The sequence below is a fragment of the Haliotis rufescens genome, unplaced genomic scaffold (genome assembly GCF_023055435.1).
Source record: "Haliotis rufescens isolate VD_foot unplaced genomic scaffold, xgHalRufe1.0.p SCAF_43, whole genome shotgun sequence".
Classification (NCBI taxonomy): Eukaryota; Metazoa; Mollusca; class Gastropoda; order Lepetellida; family Haliotidae; genus Haliotis; species Haliotis rufescens.
In genome coordinates, this window is record NW_025964146.1 from 2,760,206 (window position 1) to 2,780,167 (window position 19,962).

At 39.6% G+C, this 19,962-nt stretch overlaps 1 protein-coding gene across 1 annotated transcript; it reads left to right on the top strand.

The window, feature by feature from the left end:
• The first annotated feature begins 10,589 nt into the window (after nt 1-10,589).
• Nucleotides 10,590-14,712, top strand: LOC124151185. The gene is made up of 3 exons (XM_046523549.2): nt 10,590-10,995; nt 13,266-13,365; nt 13,644-14,712. The coding sequence occupies exons 1-3, from the start codon at nt 10,645-10,647 to the stop codon at nt 14,300-14,302; spliced, it is 1,110 nt and encodes a 369-aa protein (XP_046379505.2). The 5' UTR covers nt 10,590-10,644; the 3' UTR covers nt 14,303-14,712.
• Nucleotides 14,713-19,962: the final 5,250 nt, after the last annotated feature.

A 19,962-nucleotide genomic window follows, 5' to 3' on the forward strand; every position in this document is an offset into this window, starting at 1 on the left:
TCTTCCCTTCCAATTTCCATTAGATTCTACCTTTTCCCATTCTTTAATGTTAGTCTCAAAGTTATCTTGGAGACCCAATATGAAATGAAATCCACAATAAAAATCATTAATTTGAATCAATTCCTTCTGTTTTTCTGTCGACAGTGATTTCCAGTTTGAAACATATTTAGGTAATATTCTGGAACGCCATTGTTCAATGATTTTGACACATTTTTTATTGACTACATGTCTGTCTGTCATTGTGTTCATAAACTTCACCAAAAAGTCATGAATGATATTTTCTTTTCCTTCAAAGGGATCCTTTTCTTCATTATCATCTATGCATGAAGCTAGTTCCTCTAACATAAGCTCTAATCCTTCCACCTGAGATTTAGCGTCTCTACTGTGATGATCCTGTAACGTTTGCCCTGTGTTAGTTGTAGAAATAAAGTTTACATATTTATTGTGTTTTTTTGTGGTACCATCAGTCTGTAATGTGCAAACATTAGCATTTTTAATATTAACTGCAGCTATGGTCTTAGCTATGATTCCAGCCTTAGTTGACATATATTTCAGCAATGTAGCTTTAGGCAAATCTTCTAACTCAACAGATATATTTGCAAGTTTTTTTAAGACTGTCTGTATTATTTTTGGGATGTGTTTGGAACCAACACCATGATTCAACAGTTCATAGCACACAATTCTCACCTCATCTGTATAACTGCCATTTTTAAATGTTTCAATTTCTGGTTGTAGACTTCCAATCAACATATTTAACTCAGCATTTTGCAACTCCAATTCCTTCACTTTACTTTCTAGTATTTCACTTTTATTGTTACATTTGTCAACCTGTGAATTCTGAGCAATGGATTTGTTTTGATAGTAGGTCTTTAATGAACGAAGTCGTTGATAACGGTTTTGGATTTTTCTGCATTTTAACATCATAGATGCTAGCTTCAGTTTTTGTTGACTATTTTCAGATAATAAACTTGTAATTTTCTTTTGTTTCCTCTTTATTCGTTTATTAACATTTCTGTCTGAAAAAGATTTGATCTTCTCAATAGTGTTCTGCTGCTGTGATTCAAGATATTTTACTTTCTTTTCACACTCATAAAGCTGTAATGATACATTCTTCTTTTTGTAGGTAATAGACTGAATATGATTCTTGAGAGTTTCATTTTCAACTAAAAGCTTATCATTTTGAGTTCTCATTGATTCTGATTGCCTCACATTAGAATTTGTTTTGGAACCAAGCATGGATTCAGAGGCAGAAGACACAGGACAAGCTACAACAGGATCATATTTAGATCCCAGAAATATTTCTTGCTGCTCTCTTTGGCAACTTAAGTTTTGTTTCTTTTTGTGAATAAAATCCCATTGAGACCTCAGTGTATGAGGATTAGGTTTTCTGTCCAACTTGTAAATGTATTTAATCCACAAAGAGCATTTATGATAACAAACATTTTTTCCGAATCTTGTATGTGCGAAGAGCACAAACAATAGCTTTGTTTACAGAGTTTTGATTAACATCAATAGGCAAAGGGTTTTCAAGCCATTGTTCAGATATACCAATTTCTCTCAAAATTTGAGGGAACTCATCAGCAGGTAAAGAAACAATTGGATACATTAAAGATTCATAGTTCCAATCACGTTTGGAAAAATAGCAACACTTGTTACGGAGTTTCCTGAGGAAAGTCCGTACACACTTGCATGACTGCAAAAGATTTTCAAATACACATGTCAAATTTGTATTAAATGTGAAGTGCTGGCTGTCTTCTATCACCTGGCAAACCAGCATCCAGAATCCCAATGAGCGGAAGACAGGTTGGCTGATCTCCTCCAGTGACCAGTCATCTGAAACAGATATTTGGAACCATTTGAACTTATATCCATTTCAGCATCAAGGCAGATAAAAAGAAGCTATTCAAGCATTAGTAATGATAAAATAGTATATTCTTGGGAAAAGTATATTTGCCTGACCTAATCACATTAATATTTCATAGGTCTTTTACAGGCTTGGGTTTCTGCGCCACTCCATCCAACTGTTGGATACATAATGACTAGTGAGATAGGATAAGTTTTTATACACAAAGTCAAAATATTATCACACACTGTCACACACTAGGACCATTCAACATTTTTCAAACAGTTTAATAAATGTAATGTTAAATCTGCACAGATCAAAGTGATGATAATCAAATACTTGTAATAAATAAGAGACTATCTGTTGTATGGCCTCTGATAAGATTTATAAATGTTTGGTGAATATGGATGTACATAATTAAATCATCTAGAATCTAATGGGAATTTTGGTAATGACTCTTCATATAATTTTTAATTCAGTTCAATTAAATTTAATTTAAAAAATTGTTTCAGATTTGATAAAAACGTAACTTTGCATTAAATCTTATTCAATGTCACAGGAGCTTTTGTTGTTCAGTATATTTTGACCATTACCCCTTTCGCGGGGTCATTTCTTTTATTTGTAGATATAAAAATACATTGTCAACATTTTCTTCCAATTGCACAGTAAATACTATGAACTAACAAGTTTTCAGCCACTTATCATTTAAGTTGTCAGATCAAAGCAAATCTTCGAAAAAATCTCATCTAAGGCTAATGTAGTAAGACTACGACGGCCGGACACGAAGCAAACCGGAAGTGAAATTGAGAATAGTTTTCATGTTTCTATGACAGCAGTTCAGTCGACAGTTCACTGGCAAATTGCAGAATCTTGTTGACATGATCTCATTTAAGAGAGCTATCGTTTAAATATTTGAAGATGGTAAGCAGACATTAAAAGCCACACAAAATGCCTTCTTTAATAAAGTTGTAAACAGTCGTAGTATGAAACGTGGATCAGTCCATTCTGATACGGGTATATGTGCTGCTATGAAAATCTCATTGTACATAAAAATAAAATTTTACATGTTGTTATCACAACGATAAATGTATGTTGATTTTCTTTACAAATTAAAATGTCTACAAGCGAGATAGTCGTACCCGTTAAGTCAGGGCGTGTCAGCAAGTCCTGCACTTTCTCCCTTGACACCCCCACAGCGGACCAAGCCCACTCGGTCAGCGACTGAACTGTCTGCACCGCTGTGATGGAAATTGGGTCTAATTAGGATACAATGTAAACAGAAAATGTTCCTAATATAACATTTCGATGGCAGTGGTGTTGTGAAGAAAATTTTAGGAATGTGAATGAACACAGGAAGTCTGGAATGTGTTGATTGTCATGATTTACGACAGAAGGCGACAGCAAGGTAAACACTTGGGCGAATTCAATATTACAGATAGGGGAGAGCAAGAAATTCTATAATCTTAATATTTGTTCCCCATCAAAGAACATTCATTCATATATTAAAATGGAAGCGTATTAGTAAGAATTAACAACATTCTACTTAATATAAGTTTTTAAAGGGGATTACCTGTTACATTGTCCGTGGGGACACTTCCATCATAAGCTTTGTCCCCGTCCACAATAAACTTGTCCGATTGCGAGTCGGCTGTCATGTCGGCTGCTAGATGTGAAAAACGATGGAACTTTGTTTGAAAAATAGTAGGTGTGCTTAGCATTTTTATGTTTTTTATTTATGAAATTTTGAAACTAGATATTTTTGAAATGTGTAGTAGTTATTCGTTTTCCCGCCATTTTAAGACTTTCTCAGAAAATTTGAGTAAACTTACCTTTGAATGATTTTGTTGTTTAAATTTCCCGCCACGATCTCCAGAACGAGGTCATAGTCGTAAAATAGACTCTTCCATCTGTCATGTGATATAAATATTGTTGTCATGTGAATCCAGGCACACCTTTTACTTTTACCCTGAACGTCAAGGGTACGAAGATTGGATGGTGCCATTTTGGCAAAAAGCTGACATACCCGGTAATCAAAAGAAGCTGCATACTTGAATAAACATTCTATTCATGGTGAAATAACAAAGAGAACAACACAAGAATAGGCATAATGTTTTATTAAGACATTCTTCATAAGCATGTATCTTCTTCTTATTTCTGTCAATGAAGCTGAAATGTGATGAAACTTGATTAATTTCTTTTAAAAAACAAGATGGCTGCCGTGCCTGACCTCCCTACTACAAGCACAGATACGGAAAATAATCCCGCAAATCTTGGTGTCCTCGCTAAATTGTTTCGCAATTATATCTCAAAAGTTGCCCAAACTTGTAAAATGCCTTAGCTACGTCACAGTTAGACGCTTATTTACAGTACAGACTAGACTATTTTTATGATAATAATAGTTTCTCCAGATTCCCAATGGTTAATTCTGACTCGATCGCCGAATGACAAGGGCGACGCAATGTTAAAACTTTGTTTGTAAACACTGAAAGTAGTTCCTTCATGACCTTTGATGTTTGCATCGCTATCCGCATATGACCCCGACGGATATCGTGTTTATCCGTTGGCTTTATGCTGCCGAGAGACCTACCCATTATAAGATAAAACTTCCTCATTCGCCCAGGACAGTAATGTTTCGTGTTGGTATTTCAGCACAAATGAGACATTCACATGCCAACATATCGCAGCCTCGGTCACCTGTATATGCTCTTATCTATTAAAAGGAATTGCTGCTACTTCAGCATCGCGAACACCTGGACCCACTTGCACAAAGCGATCTTAGCGCTAAGATGATCATAACTCCCATACTTTAACATAGGCTTGCAATAGTCTTAGTGCTAAGATCGCTTTGTGCAAGTGGGCCCTGGTGTCATTTCTGATTTTCAGTGATCCATTCACAAACCTTTCAAAGCAATTTTGTCTTTTGACTTGTTTCATGCTAGCGTATTGTTTCAGGTGAACATTTGTCTTGCCATTGCAGAGCTCCAGATAAGCTGTTGGTGTTGTGGGTATTTTACGCATGCATTTTAAAATCATTGGGTATCAGTAATTCTATCTGGGTATTCAAATTTCTGTTACCCACTAGTTTTTACACATGTGGGTATTTAAGTTAAATATTTAACAACACTATTCATCTAGTCCCTGCAAACTGGTTTCATGTGGGTTCGAGAGCTTTATAGGACTCAATAATACCACGATACCTCCACAAGAAAGTGTGATGGCAAATGATCATGATGTAACTGTCATCCTGGAGTTTGGCAAGGTTGACGGAATGCCCGTTTATAATTTCAAAATAAGTTGCTGATTCGCAGGGTTACTTCACCATATTTTGATGTTACGCACAAGTTTTATTTTTGTAGCGTATCTGTAATGTTCGTTGCGTATTTGATACGCTTGGATTTTTTTTTACTGCGTATTTCTGCATTTCTGATGCGTAATTTACGCAGATACGCAGCCTATCTGTAGCTCTGCCATTGCATCAGGTATGTATTTGAATAGTTTTATATATATTAATTACCACTACTAAAACAAGATACCTTTGCCATCAAGGCTAATATCACCTCAGTAACCTCATAATGCTGACCAAAATCATTGAAGACTCCATGTTTTCGGGTAAAGGGAGAGCATATTCTGCACTTACGGATACTTGGATGGCATGGGACAAGCCGTGTTCGCCCATTTGTTGTACTAAGTGAAAATATTTGAATCATGTGTCATTATACTTGTAGACGCAGCTTTATTTTTATTTTAAAAATCAAAATCATGAGTTTTGAGCAGGAGATATTGATTCGCCCGTGGGTCTGCCCATGGACGACGAAGTTAAATTTGGACTTTTCGAAGCAATTTTGAAAATTTTATCTTCCGCATATCTGGCATGCTGAATTTTGTAAATACATTTGTCCGACACTAGCCAAAGCGCGAATAGTTTCTGGACAAATGGGTTTCCAGAATTAAAACGTGTTTACTACTCTTTAGATCTGTGTTAATCGAACCATTCGAAATTCTTTAAATGTGTGGCTAAAATATTAAAAATTCTGTTTCATCTTGGAACCATATTGACAGTTTTCGCAATGTAAAACCTTCCATTTCCTTACCCATCTATATGTACACTACTGTTTTGGGAATAACAGGCCTTCGAACAGATATGAAATCACATGTCTCCATAAGCAAAGAAGAAAACTGCGCCAGATTCTGACGGTGGTAGTCAGGCGATAAACGGTCTCATTTATTCGTTGGTCGCCGTGGAAATAAGATGTTTAATTGTCTAGTTCAGATGAGTTCTGTCAAAACGAATATTTTTATTTATAAGCTGAAACCATGTACAACATTAGATCAGCCGATTGACGTGACAACATCCACGTCACAACAAGCGAGGTCAAACCACGCGCATCTGTCGAGGCGACAAATTCACTGCGGCGGGAAATCACCAACCGTTTATTAGTCTATAAACAAAAAATGCACACTTACACGTCAAGAAACGAAGGAAACAAAGCGTTTACTCATTGCTGACACTACGGATAACATATTAAGTAAAAGTTAAAGAGTTACGATATATTATAATACGATGATCGAGAGTACAGTCTCCGTCAATAATTTGTAAGTCAAATATCAATTCGATCTTATATCCTTTGCAGAATGTTGGAAATGCGAACCACATCGTTTTGATAATATATTCTATTTTCTGAGGATATTTATCATATGTAATTGATTATATACTCCGCAACTAAAGAAACGTGAACGTAGTAAATTCGTAAATGTCTGACAGCGTGTTGCCGACATCCACCAACACAAAAATTTTACCTAAAAAAGGGAAATGGTCACATCACACGACTGACCGAAACAACGATATCGGCCGACTGCAAACAGGAGAATCATCTTTAGCTGTAGCCAGGTTTTCCCAGGTAGTATCTATCACATTTACACGACTGTGGAACCGTTATCAGACACACAGGACAACACGTGACCTTCCCAGTCCGAAGGGTTCAGTCGACCATGTATCACCGCTAGAACACAGGGCAGATTCATAAGGCTACGTCACTTACCTGACAGAACCACCACGGCCATCCATACATCTACGGCAACATCAGGATTGCGTAGGTTATCAGCCATTGAGGAACTGTTCACGCGCTGAAGGTATTTGCGCTAGACAACCAGTTTGAGGTGTCATTGACGGACCTGCATCGTCGGCTGCGACGCCAATGGTGTCAATGGCCACAACTGCGATTGAGACAAGTTTTGTGAAGAGTCACGTTTTATGCTTCGCCGTGCGGATGTCAGACGTCGTGCTTGCAGGCGTCGCGGGGAACGTTATGTACGAAACTGCATATAGGATGTGGACAGATTTGGCGGTGATAGTGTGATGATGTGGCCAGCCGTTTCCTGCAGGTTTGGTGCAAGTTCTGGGGCATTTTACGGCACAACGTTACTCTGATGAGACTCTTCGGCCACACGTCCATCCCACTGTGCATCAAGCGATCGTCAGCAACAACCACAGAACCTCCGTAAGGATACAATGTATGGATGAACAACTTTCGGAGTACATGTAGGTTCTAACACCGTTATCAAGCAAATGATCATTCCTTGCTTCATAACGGTGTTAGAACCTACACTGAAACGTCGTTCCTATTGTAATAAAGAAGCTGTTCATCCATATATTTTATCCTTACTTAGCATTCCAACTTCTAAAGGCCTCTCAAAGAAATCACAGAACCTCCGTCAGTTCGCTCAAGCACTGCAGAACATTCCACGAGCCAAAATTCGGGATCTGAGTGATTCCATGGGACGACGATGCCAGGGTCACTGATAACGAGGTGTACCAATGTTGAACAATCGATTACCATCTGTTGATTATATATATGATATAAATATACATGATCTTTTGGGTTTCATTTTTTGCAGAGTATATATACATACATAATTAGTTATCAGTTATCTTGTACAATCATAGCATGTTAATATACATTAGACACGGAAAATACTATTGCAGCAAACCAATACTAGCGCCATTATCAAAGTTATCATGTGGCAAGAGTACATAATCAATATTCACCGTCACTCGCTTGAAGTTCAAACATGGCAGAAAAAGGCCGAGAAGCGCGCTAACCACCTTACTTATTAATTTTATCATATTTCGTAATCCGTAGCACTGTATACAATATGAGTTACATGATTTTAAGGCTGGGATGATAGTTTTGATTTTGCGCACTCAGTGTTTGACATCGTAATTCGCAGTTGAAAAGTGACAAATTTACGGGACCATATATGGTGGCAGAAAGGGTGTGTGAAAAGTGAGGGACCATATATGGTCCCGTGGCACCAAGAGGGTTAAAAGGTAGAATAGGGTATACCATTTTGTATTTGAACATTGCTTATCTCTATTTTATAGCACAATTGTTTTACAGAGTTCTGTATACTTGTGTAAACTTGTGTATTTCAGAAAGTGTATTTTTATATTGAAATGTTTCTTCGATTATTTTTTATACAAACGATCATTTATATAGTTTGCTCCTTTTTCTCTCAAATCCTTACATGACCCGTAAAGATCCGGGGCAGAATAGATCTTCAGCAACCTCTGCTTACCGTAAAAACTGACTATGCTTGTCGTAAAAGGCGACTAACGGGATCGGGTGGTCAGGCTCGCTGACTTGGTTGATCCATGTCATCGATCCCAATTGCGTGGATCGATGCTCATGATATTAATCACTGGATTGTTTGGTCCAGACTCGATTATTTACAGACCGCCGTCATATAGCTGGAATATTGCTGAGTGCGGCATTAAACAACAAACCAACCAACCAACCAACCAACCCACAACAACACTTCGCCATAACGCGACTGAATGCACCGAGTGCCCATGTAGTTCCCAACTCGCACGTCCATGTGCTGGTCAGATATGTCGCAGCAGCAGTAAATAACAGGTTCTTTCGCAAGTCCAGAATTTGTCAAAGTCGAATTTCTTGATGGAGGCACGTACTCCATTTTGGAATCCGAAAAACAGGGTTGGAAGCTGAGAACAAGTAGATAATATTCGAAGAGTGAGTGAGTTGGTTTAAAAGCCCCTTTCGAACTGTAATTCTGTTATATTACGGCGTGAAAGTTTGATGAGAGAGGAAAGCTCGAAGGGAAGCAGGTCTTAGATGTTTACCACTTTGGTCAAACCCACGAGCTTGGGTATGATGCTGACATACCTCAAAGCATAATCGGGGCGAACTGGGATTCGAACTCATGATCCTACTTTCTGGCTTGCCCTGAGGACCCAAATCTGCACATCGAATTCCGGGGCAACCCGTGTCAGAGCACTCTTTTACAGCCAGTGTTCCGGACGCTTACTCCACATATAAAACTGCTTGAACCATCAAGCCTGTCCCAGAAGTGTGGTAAGGAGACACATGTAACGCTCACTAACGTTTCAGGTGTAGATATTGTATGAGCGTTTCGGCCACCATCTGCTATGACCATATCATTTGCTGCCACAAACATTGTTTGTTTTTGTTTAACGCCGCACTCAGCAATATTCCAGCTATATGACAGCGGTCTGTAAATATTCGAGTCTGGACAATCCAGTGATTGACATTATGAGTATAGATTACGCAATTTGGACACGAGGACATGCAACAACCAAGTCAGCGAGCCTGACCACCCGATCCTGTTAGTCGTCTCTTACAAGCAGAGTCGCCTTTAACGGCAAGCATGGGTTGCTGAAGACCTATTCTCTACCAGGATCTCAACGGGTCGCTGCCACTAACAATCATCAGACACAGCTTATAATGATACATACTGCTACATAACACAATACTAAAAAAATATGCAATACAGGTATTTCTATTTTGAAGAAAATACCTAGTGAGAGACATGTGTAAAGAAAATAACACTAACATAAGCAAATAATTTGCCAGTACATTTTTGATTCATCAGTAAACAAAGTTAAACATCGAATATATAATATACAAAGTCACTGACATACACGCGGGAGGAACAACAAAGCCACCATGGACATTGGTTGGTTACATTTGTGTTCAATAGTTTCGATGGTTGGTCGTGATGAAAAGGAAATCGATTTGGATTATTCAACAGTGTAGTATGGATAGAAGACTTCATGAAAGTGACTGCAGTGAACCTTTCATCCGTCCTCAAGAAAAAGAGGCACAACTCCGATTATGGTTAGAGTACGCCATTATCACTCATCTCTGACGATTTGCTGTGGATTACAACAGCATTGTTTTGTATTATTCGGTTCATAATCATATTGAAATCATGTACTTTTTTGCTGTCATCTATTAATACGAAATGATAAATTCATACAACATTACAAAATAAGTGAAAATGAAGTAGATTGTCGTATCTTTTAAGGAAATGAGTCCTTGTATTCCAACATTCAGCTGTTCCTTATCTATCGAGTACGCGATTCTTTGCCATTTTATTGATGTTTCTCCTTTTGGTTCTGACACATCTAAGGTAAAATCAATCACAGTTCTGGTATTTCATCGATATCGAATGATAGACTCAATAGTAATCAACCATGAGTCATTATCGAGTAAATCTGGGGAATCACTGGCGTCAATTGAGATTGTGAGAGAAAACAACACAAGATGTCGTACCAATGTTAATGTCTGTATAGATCTTTGTTTGGAGCAATATTTGTGATGAGTTTGGTGTTATAAATATTAGAGTATCTCTGCCAAGGATTCTTATGTATTGTTCAACTCGCTCTTATTAGATAGCAAACGCAGTTGCGGAGGAAGACGTCAGCAGTTTGAGGGAGTATTGTTAAACACATAAACGGATCAGACGTGCGTCAGTAAGTAATGATGGATTCAACTTCACGGATCAGATTTCAAGCTGGCTCACATGTGCCCGTACTTTGTATTTTGGTTTTACTCGTTGCCTGTTCCTGTTCGAGTGAGTTCCGTGGGGAACTGTTCACAGCAATGTCCGGGTGCTCTGAAGGTGTCATTCTTCCGGTGTCTCCTGTCAACTCTGATGTTGTAGCATCTGCAGGTCAATGTTTGGCAAACTGTCTTGAAGATTCCAGCTGCATGTCCGTCAACATCTGTGAAGATTCTCAGAGTGGACAGGTGTGTCACAGACTACCTGAGACATCAAACGGGTCGTGTTCCGATCTGCAGGCGGCCGCTGGGTGTGTCCATCTGGAGCCGGTGAGTAGCTTTCTGAGTTCTTCCTCTTACTCTTGTGTTCAGATTGACCCGATGTCCAGACGAGATGAAATGTTTCAACCATTTTGTTTTTATTTGAAATTCAGCTTATCCCCTGTAGGGACGTTTATTCAGGAAAAGCCTCAGCATTCAATAATTGTCAATACTAATTGTCTTTAGTTGAAAATATATCAATTAGCACATGGGGTAAAGAAAGAATACAGGTGAAGGTAAAGCGGGAAAACACTTAGGTGAATGTAAAATGAGAATACAGGTGAAGGTAAAGTGAGAACACAAATAAAGGTAAAGTTGGAACACGGGTGAAGATGAAGTGAGAATACAGATGAAGGTAAAGTGAAAACACAGGTGAAGACCAATGCGGAAGACGGAAGACCAATGCAACAACGCCATCGGCCGACTGCAAACAGGAACATCATCTGTGGCCGTTGACAGGTTTTTCCACGTAATAGTAAGCACCATCACAAGAACCGTATTCACGGGACAACTAGGGACCATTCCAGATCCGGTCGACAACGCATCAGTTCCAGAACACAGGACAAATCCATACGTCTACGTCACTTACGATAAAGCACCACCACGGCCACCACTACGGCAATATCAGCCCAGAAAGTGAGGAACCGTTTTCGCGCTGAAGTAATTCACGGTAGTCGACCCGTTCGAGGTGTCATTTTGTCGGACCTGTATCGTTGGCTGCGACAGATTGTGGCCACAACTGCGACGAAGACATTTTTGGTTTAGTCACGTTTTATGCATTGCCGTGCGGATGGTAGACGTCGTGCTTACAGGCGTCGCGGGGAACGTTATGCACGAAATTGCTTGCAGGAAGTGAACAGATTTGGTAGTGGTTACGTGATGATGTGGGCAGCAATTTCCTACACTTTTAGAACAGATTTGGTGCATGTTCTTGGAAATGCAACAGCACAGCGTTACATAGATGCAATTCTTTGGCCACACGTCCTTCCTATACCGAAAGTCATTTTCCATCAAGACAAGGCCCAATGTCACATTGCAAGACTGACAACAGCTTTTTTATGGAATCAAGTCCTGCCTTTGCACACCAGGTCTCCAGATTTAAACTCAATCGAACATTAATGGGATGCACTGGATCAACGACTGTGAGGTCGTCAGCAACAACCAGAGCACCTGTGCTGACAGTTGGCACAAGCACTGCAGGCAGAGTGTCTGAACAGTCCCCAGACCACAATTCAGGATCTGATTGCTTCCCTAAGACGACCATGCCAGGCAGTTTTTGGACTCTAATGGTGGGCATACAAGGTATTGAGAACAGATGACCTTCACCTTGAACATCTACTCTATGGATCCTGGGTTAATGACAATGATGTGTGCCAACCTTGAACAATCGATTATCATCTGTTGATTATTTAAATGCTATAATAAATATAATATTTAAAACCACTATTGCGTTTCTCTTTTTGTAGACGAAACATGTATGTGTATGTGTGTTGTCAGATTTATGTCATGAGCATCTTGTAGTTTTGTTGTCATTTTAGCTCAATTTTTCATAGATTCAATGGAGACGTTTATCCCAATCTTTCTTCAGACACTTTGGTGTCCATCTTGGATTTTATGGCATTGTAAAACATGTTTTTCAGAAGGAAAGTCAATTGTTCACCTGAAAACACACGGGGACTTATGGCTCATGTCAAAATTGGGAATTGCATCGGGCATCATTTTTGTCACTTGTCAAGTTTGGAAATATCCTCTACGTATCTACCATAAAGCTTTTTTAAAAGCTTTACTGAGGCATTGCATGTTGTAACAGCTTCAGAACACGAGTCATATGAATCAACTAAACTGGCTTTGCATGTGATTGTTACGGGTGCTCACCTTTTCACGAACATCTGGAAGCAACACTCATACAATCAAGCCTGCTTTTGGACGAGATGTCGTCTGAATATTATAAGGGTCTTGTCGCGTTTATGATTATACTTGCGTCCACTACCGCTGCCAGAATCAGTGTGGGAATTCCAAAATCACACTGATCGTATACGTTTATCATTACGACATAAACAATGAGTGGTAAAAGTCATAAGCGAGAGGGATCAGTGGTACAAATCGATGATCAACGAATCCTGACACATGTAAGGATCACCACCCTGCACAGCGAATAACCGCCACAGCGTCTTTCAGAGAACTCAAATCATTTATATAGCATTTTTGAGATATTTTGCAATTTTTCATGAGAAAATTTCTTGTAGCATCCTTGAAATCAATTATTGATTTCGTTTCAGGTGAATGTGTGCCAACACGGAGGAACTTTCAATGACTCCACGTCTAAGTGTGATTGTTATGATGACTTCACGGGACCCTACTGTGAGAGACGATACAGAGGTCAGTTGCATTAACACGATCCTCAACAAACCTCAACGATGTTGTCCTGTGTCTGAATAGTTTTGTTTGATGCCCCACACCACAACATACTTTTGCTTACAATAAAAGTTCCCATACGACCCAAATGCCCTGATACATACGATTACCCAAAATACACATACCAGAAGAGGATTCAATTCTGCTTCATCTAAACGCATCGCTTGTTTTATTTGTTTATTTATGTTCATTCTGTGTTCATCTGCTTAGTTGTCTAATCCACTTAAAAAATATTTTTTCAGACTGTTCTGAGGCCCACAAATATGGAATGCGAGGGAAAACATCCAACCATCGAATCATCAGCATCCAGCCACTTAACGCTCCCACAGAGTACGAGGTGGAATGTCTTCTTGCGTCTGGAGGCTGGACGGTGGTGGAAGAACGAAAATCAAGCTGCCAGAACGACTACAACAAGACATGGGATGAATACAAGACTGGATGGACCACGACATGCAACAGGTGGCTCGGACTTGATGCTCTACACTACATCTCAAACCAAGGCATCGCCAAATTCGATATGAGCGTCCGCGGAAGTGGTGCATTATCAGGACAGTACTACTACTCTAATTTCAAGATTGGTGATGAAGCCGATGGGTACACTCTCACCTACACGGGTAGCTTTCAGCATGCTACTAAAGCTTCCGGGAATGGTTTTGAGTACGGAGTAGCGAGTAAGAGCATCAATGGTCAAAGGTTCGCCACGTGGGACCGCCCCGACCCCTTGGGGTGCTCTGTAAGTGATGGAGCAGGGTGGTGGTATGGGACTGACTGCCCTGAAACAAATCTCCACAAGAAGTTCAATACCAGTGTATCGGCGATAAACATGGCGCAATGGCCAGACAACAATGGCGTTCTGGAAAAAGTATCTTTTATTAAAACAGAGATAAAGGTAATTTGGTAATACACTGTCAGCATGTAATGACCTGCATCTGCGTGCTGATTCTCAAACAAAGTACTTATCGCATTTGGAATCCTATATATTCCTAAATCAACAAACTCTTGAACAAGGCCAGTGATTGGTACATGGGTCCTTTCCACAAGGCACTGATGACCATCACATAGTGTTAATACATGTAATATCTATGTCCGAACTTCTTAAGCTACTTTACAGGCAAACCAGTGCATAGGTGAAAGGTATACGCTGGGAATATGGATGAACTTTGGAAAGGACATGAAAAAAGTGCTCATTCAATTTATTTTCTTGAAAAGTGACGAAAAACAATTTTAAATTCATTTTCTATCAGAACTTCTCGTCTTTTGCTTCCTGCCTCTGTGGCAAAATTGTGTTTTTTCTGGACTTGTCTTGAACCAATAAAATGTTCTTGGTATATGTATATGGGTTTTTTATCCATGACACATATTCCTACTCTGAACAAATCGCCGTTTATTGTATTGTTGGGTAATTTTCAGTTACGACAAGTTCGCATTGCCACAAAAGTGAAAAGGGGCCTCTTTTTGGGAACAGCCAGATCATATCATTACGAAATACATTAAATCTCTTAAAGGTTCTGAAAGCGTAATGTTTCATACACATTGCTATTAAACATGAAATCCTACGGCGACATACACGTACATTTGAGCGTGAGTGAAATCCGTGGCAATGAATACACCAATAGCTAGCTTGATATTTATTTCGGTATTTAAGGCCACATGGCCCATTGTATAGTTGACATTTTCAGTCGCATATGTTCAGGAACGTGATATACATGGTATATAAAAACAGAACATAACAATTATACAAAATTATAACAAAATGTTTCAACAATATGGCCAGTGTAGGTATAACAGCTGAGTTGTAGGATTTTTAAGATTGATCATTAACATTTTGTTTGAATGCCTATTATTTAACATCGGAATACACTTTTCTCTAAGATGTTCATACTTATGACATACTAATAAACCATGAAGTTCATCCTCAATCTCTCCTAATTGGCAGTTTATACAGACAACCATTTCAACTTCCCTTTTTACATTTTAAAATTTATGTTGAAATTGGTTAATGATTAACATAATGCCCTAACACGCGATTTATCATCTACCATACTCATATACTTCTCTGTTTCTAAAACAGACTTGATATCCTTGACTGGGGAAACGTGAAGAAAATATACTATCATGTCAGTTTTGACTATACATGTCCTGTAACCTTTCTTTAGAAGAGTGTACGAACACCTTGGAAAATCCACACAAATCCACGAAAAGGAATAATAAATGGCATCAGACATCCAGTTCGTTTTACCATTTACCAAGAGCTTTCAGTAATTTATAACATTGGTGAGGATATCTTTGCGATGCCATCTTCAGTAATTTTGACCAATATTTTGTCCATCGAAGTTGCCTTAATACATGGATGGAATAGCTTTATAAGAAGCATATTTCCAACCTTTAAAAACGTTTAAAGTAAGAAGCATGTACTTATTTAATAGCGTCATTATATTTTGCGCCCCATATTTCTGCCCCACGTGACAAGATTGGCGCAATATTGCCGTCATATATAGCACAAGCTGTAGAAAAGGAAAACATTATAGATAGGTATAATTGCTTTTGGTTCTTGCGATGCTAATTTAGATAGGGTCAAGCCTAAATATTTTTTTTAATTTGAAGTTTACACGATATACGGCTTTTCCATTGGACGAGAGGTCGGTCACATGACCGCGAAATTGACGAAGTGTATGAACGACACAATTTGAGGTTCATACGTTTTTCATAAGACCGTGTTCTTGAAATGACGTAAACACTGACGGACTACTTCCAGATTCCTGGGGAAACCCGTGGGAACTCCCTTGCACGAAAAGCGTTCTTTCTGATCATTTAGAAACTTTGTTCTTGGTCTCAGCGTTTCAGTATACATTGATAAATGTCAGAGAGCGTGACTGCATGATTGTTCACGAATATCCTCGCTGCGGCCTATCCTTACGAACAAACGAAGAAACGCACATCTAAACTATCGTAATATCGACTCAATCCGTGCCTAGGCTGACATTGACCGTCTCCAGCAATCTATGAATTAACCTTTCAATGATCGGCCAGTTGATCAATGATGACGAACACATGTAACCGCCACAGGTACATTAACAACTTCGGAAATCTCTCCCGCCACGTTTATCGTGTCGGCCATTTTGACGTTTTGTACATGTAAATGTATTACGACGCGCTGTTTTTGTGACTGACTTACTGAGGTAGTTCTTTACAAACATTTCTCATCTAATGAGGAGTGAGTGAATGAGTATGGTTTTACGCCGCTTTTAGCAATATTCCAGCAATATCACGTCAGGGGACACCAGAAATGGGCTTCGCACATTGTACCCATGTCTGGAATCGAACCCGGTCTTCGGCGTGACGAGCGAACGCTTTAACCACTAGGCTACCCTACCGCCCCGATCTAATGAGGATATGATTTGAACACTTGTGCTGCGTAAGATGTTTCCGAAGAACAAGTTGTGCATCCATACGCCCATGTCACCTTTTTTTTAGGAACTATTTTACTCCGCGATATAGCTGGTTGTTGTATGGTTGTCAGTGTAAACATGAATTCAAAGGTACTAAACGAATTGTGTTTAGATTTTGGCCTACACCCTTTGATGTAAGAAATTCTGATAAAACAATAATAAGAACTGACTTTCACTTTGTGTGAGTTCATTGGAGTATGAACCTTCATAGAGTGAGGGCCAAACATTGTATGAACGTCGTCGCAAGCTCCGAAGTACACATTTTCGCTGGACAAAGATTAACACGAACCAAAATCTGAAAATACATTATTGATACGGACATTAATCATTCTGTCTTTGATTTCGTTTAGATATCAATACATCGACCGACCTAATTTCAATGTGTTTTACCAGGTGACTGATCAATATGCCAGCCAGGATATGATCACAAAATACGTATTGAAATACATGAACAGTTTCTGTGAGACTCTATGATTTTATATTCCAATATTAATAAGGAAGGGCGCGGGGGGAGGGGGGGGGTGGGGGGGAGGGGGTACCAGGTTTTGTTTGAAACAGAACATTTTATCAGTCAGCTATGAAACTTGCAATTATTTTCTCTGAAAGAAGTGGCCCAAAAAATTCTTAATGCAGAATGCATATATGTACCATGAAGGTTGCTAAAACCTACATCTATAATCCTAAACATTGGCGAATTCTTATATAAACATTTGTCGTATCGAATTCCTATAATTAACCTCAAACATGTTGTTTTCAAGACTGTGAGTATTAATGATCGATGAACCATGGTTACATAAATCACACATGAACAATGGTAAAATATAAACCTGAGGCGACATTTTTGAAGACAAGCATACTTTATATAATTTTGACAAAGGATCGACCCAGCCTGAAACACATTTTCGACACATTTGAAACACAATGTGGCATTAATAGTGTCGTTCTTTTCTCTTGAAAAGTATCGATTAATCAACCTGGCTCACAACAGATCCATGTTTTGGTTTTAAGTTCTTGTTCGATAGTACTTTGGACTGCTTGACAAGATATATTGATTCAGTTGATGCGACACATGATCTCCCTGCATCGTATTTGAGTGAGTGAGTGGATTGGGTTTAACGCCGCTTGTAACAGTATTCCAGTTATATCGCGGCGTGTCAGCTTAATGTGGGAGGAAAGCCAGAAAAGTGATGAAGGTCACAGACGTTTAGAACTTAATTGAAACCCAAGAGCACGGGTATGGTGCTGATAAACCTAGAAACATAATTGGGGCGATCCGGGATTCGAACCCACAATCATATGTTTCCGGCGTGCCCAAGGGATGCAACTCTGCACAGCGAATTACGGCACCTTAGACGACTGGGCCACTCGTGCCCCTGTATCTTATTGGAGCACGTACAGTACTTGTGATGAAGTGGACACATATTATAACACTAACACTAATGACACATATTTCTTCGGTGTTACTCTTTACTTCTAAGCAACTGATTCTCTGCACACACGTAACTGAGAATTAAGATGTCGTGTTTAGTTTCAGCAATATCCGTAAACGCACTCCAGCTTCATCGAATTGTCTGGTTAAGACGTGATTTGTTGCAGGCTGCCTTCGTATTACAGAGTACTGCTGTGTGGCGTTAGGAAACATACGCTTATTCTATTTGTGTTATCGGTAGAGAAGGACACGTTTACCCTCTTCGCGAACACCTTGTGTCATCAAGTGTATTTTCAATGTATGCTACTCATCTGAACACAGGACAGGAACAGGATAGCTGACTGTATATGTTACTGAACACAGAAGAGGAACAGGATAGCTGACTGTATATGTCACTGAACACAGGACTGGAACACGGTAGCTGACTGTATATGTTACTGAAGACAGGACCGGAACAGGATAGCTGACTGTATATGTTACTGAACACAGAAGAGGAACAGGATAGCTGACTGTATATGTCACTGAACACAGGCCTGGAACAGGGTAGCTGACTGTACATGTTACTGAAAACAGGACCGAAACAGGATAGCTGACTGTATATGTCACTGAACACAGGACTGGAACACGGTAGCTGACTGTATATGTTACTGAAGACAGGACCGGAACAGGATAGCTGACTGTATATGTCACTGGACACAGGACCGGAACACGAAAGCTGACTGTATATGTTACTGAACACAGGACTGGAACAGGGTAGCTGACTGTATATGTCACTGGACACAGGACCGGAACACGAAAGCTGACTGTATATGTTACTGAAGACAGGACCGGAACACGATAGCTGACGGTATATGTTACTGAACACAAGACTGAAACATGTAATAATAGGCGAAGCGTGTCACCGCATTAAAATGATATTCCTTGCCTGTGATGCGGAGACTATGTGCACAAAATGACAACGTGGGTTGTGAGCATTAACAACGACCACCGCCGACTCGGAATGATGGGCACGCAATCGTCTATTTACAATCAGCACATTATGACCTTTGGCATAAAAGGTTGGGACAGGGATTATCTGATTTGGCCAATTTAAGTGGACGGTTGCAAGTGACTATGTGATATATACTGACGTCCAAAAGAAACTTTACCAGAGTTTGAAATCACTCTTGCTCAAAAACAACAAAACATACATGCATGAAGTAAAGTGTATTGAGAAGATCAATATATCAACATAATCACGCTGATAATGACAATCATACGCGACCGAGAATGGCGTCAGAGCCCCCCAAAGTTGGGTGTGGTACAAAACTCGAGCTTTCACAATCATGGACAATAGGCAGAGTACATAAACAATCGCTCACGTTCAATAACAAGTCATTAGTAGCGTGTGTGACCACCAAATGCCTCAATACACGCAAAAACTCTTCGACGCACAGAAAAAGTCAGTCGTCTGATGAGGTCACGTGGAATTTGACGCCATTCTTCTTGGAGGGCCAAGATCAGTTCTTGCCGGTTGGCTGGAGAGTGTGGTCGTTGTCGAACACGACGATCCATCAAGTCCCAGAGGTGTTCTATGGGGTGAGCGTGCAGGCCACGGCAGGACGTTGACGTTGTTGGCTGCGAGGAAGTTAATGACAATTCTGGCTGATAAATGACACCACGTGGCTGCTGTTTTAGAAATGG

Bases quoted from the DNA above. Each gene is read 5' to 3' on its own strand.
- LOC124151185 (XM_046523549.2), top strand. From the start codon at position 10,645: ATGATGGATTCAACTTCACGGATCAGATTTCAAGCTGGCTCACATGTG. The intron at 10,996-13,265 runs GTGAGTAGCTTT...ATTTCGTTTCAG, and splicing joins GGTGTGTCCATCTGGAGCCG to GTGAATGTGTGCCAACACGG. The intron at 13,366-13,643 runs GTCAGTTGCATT...ATATTTTTTCAG, and splicing joins CTGTGAGAGACGATACAGAG to ACTGTTCTGAGGCCCACAAA.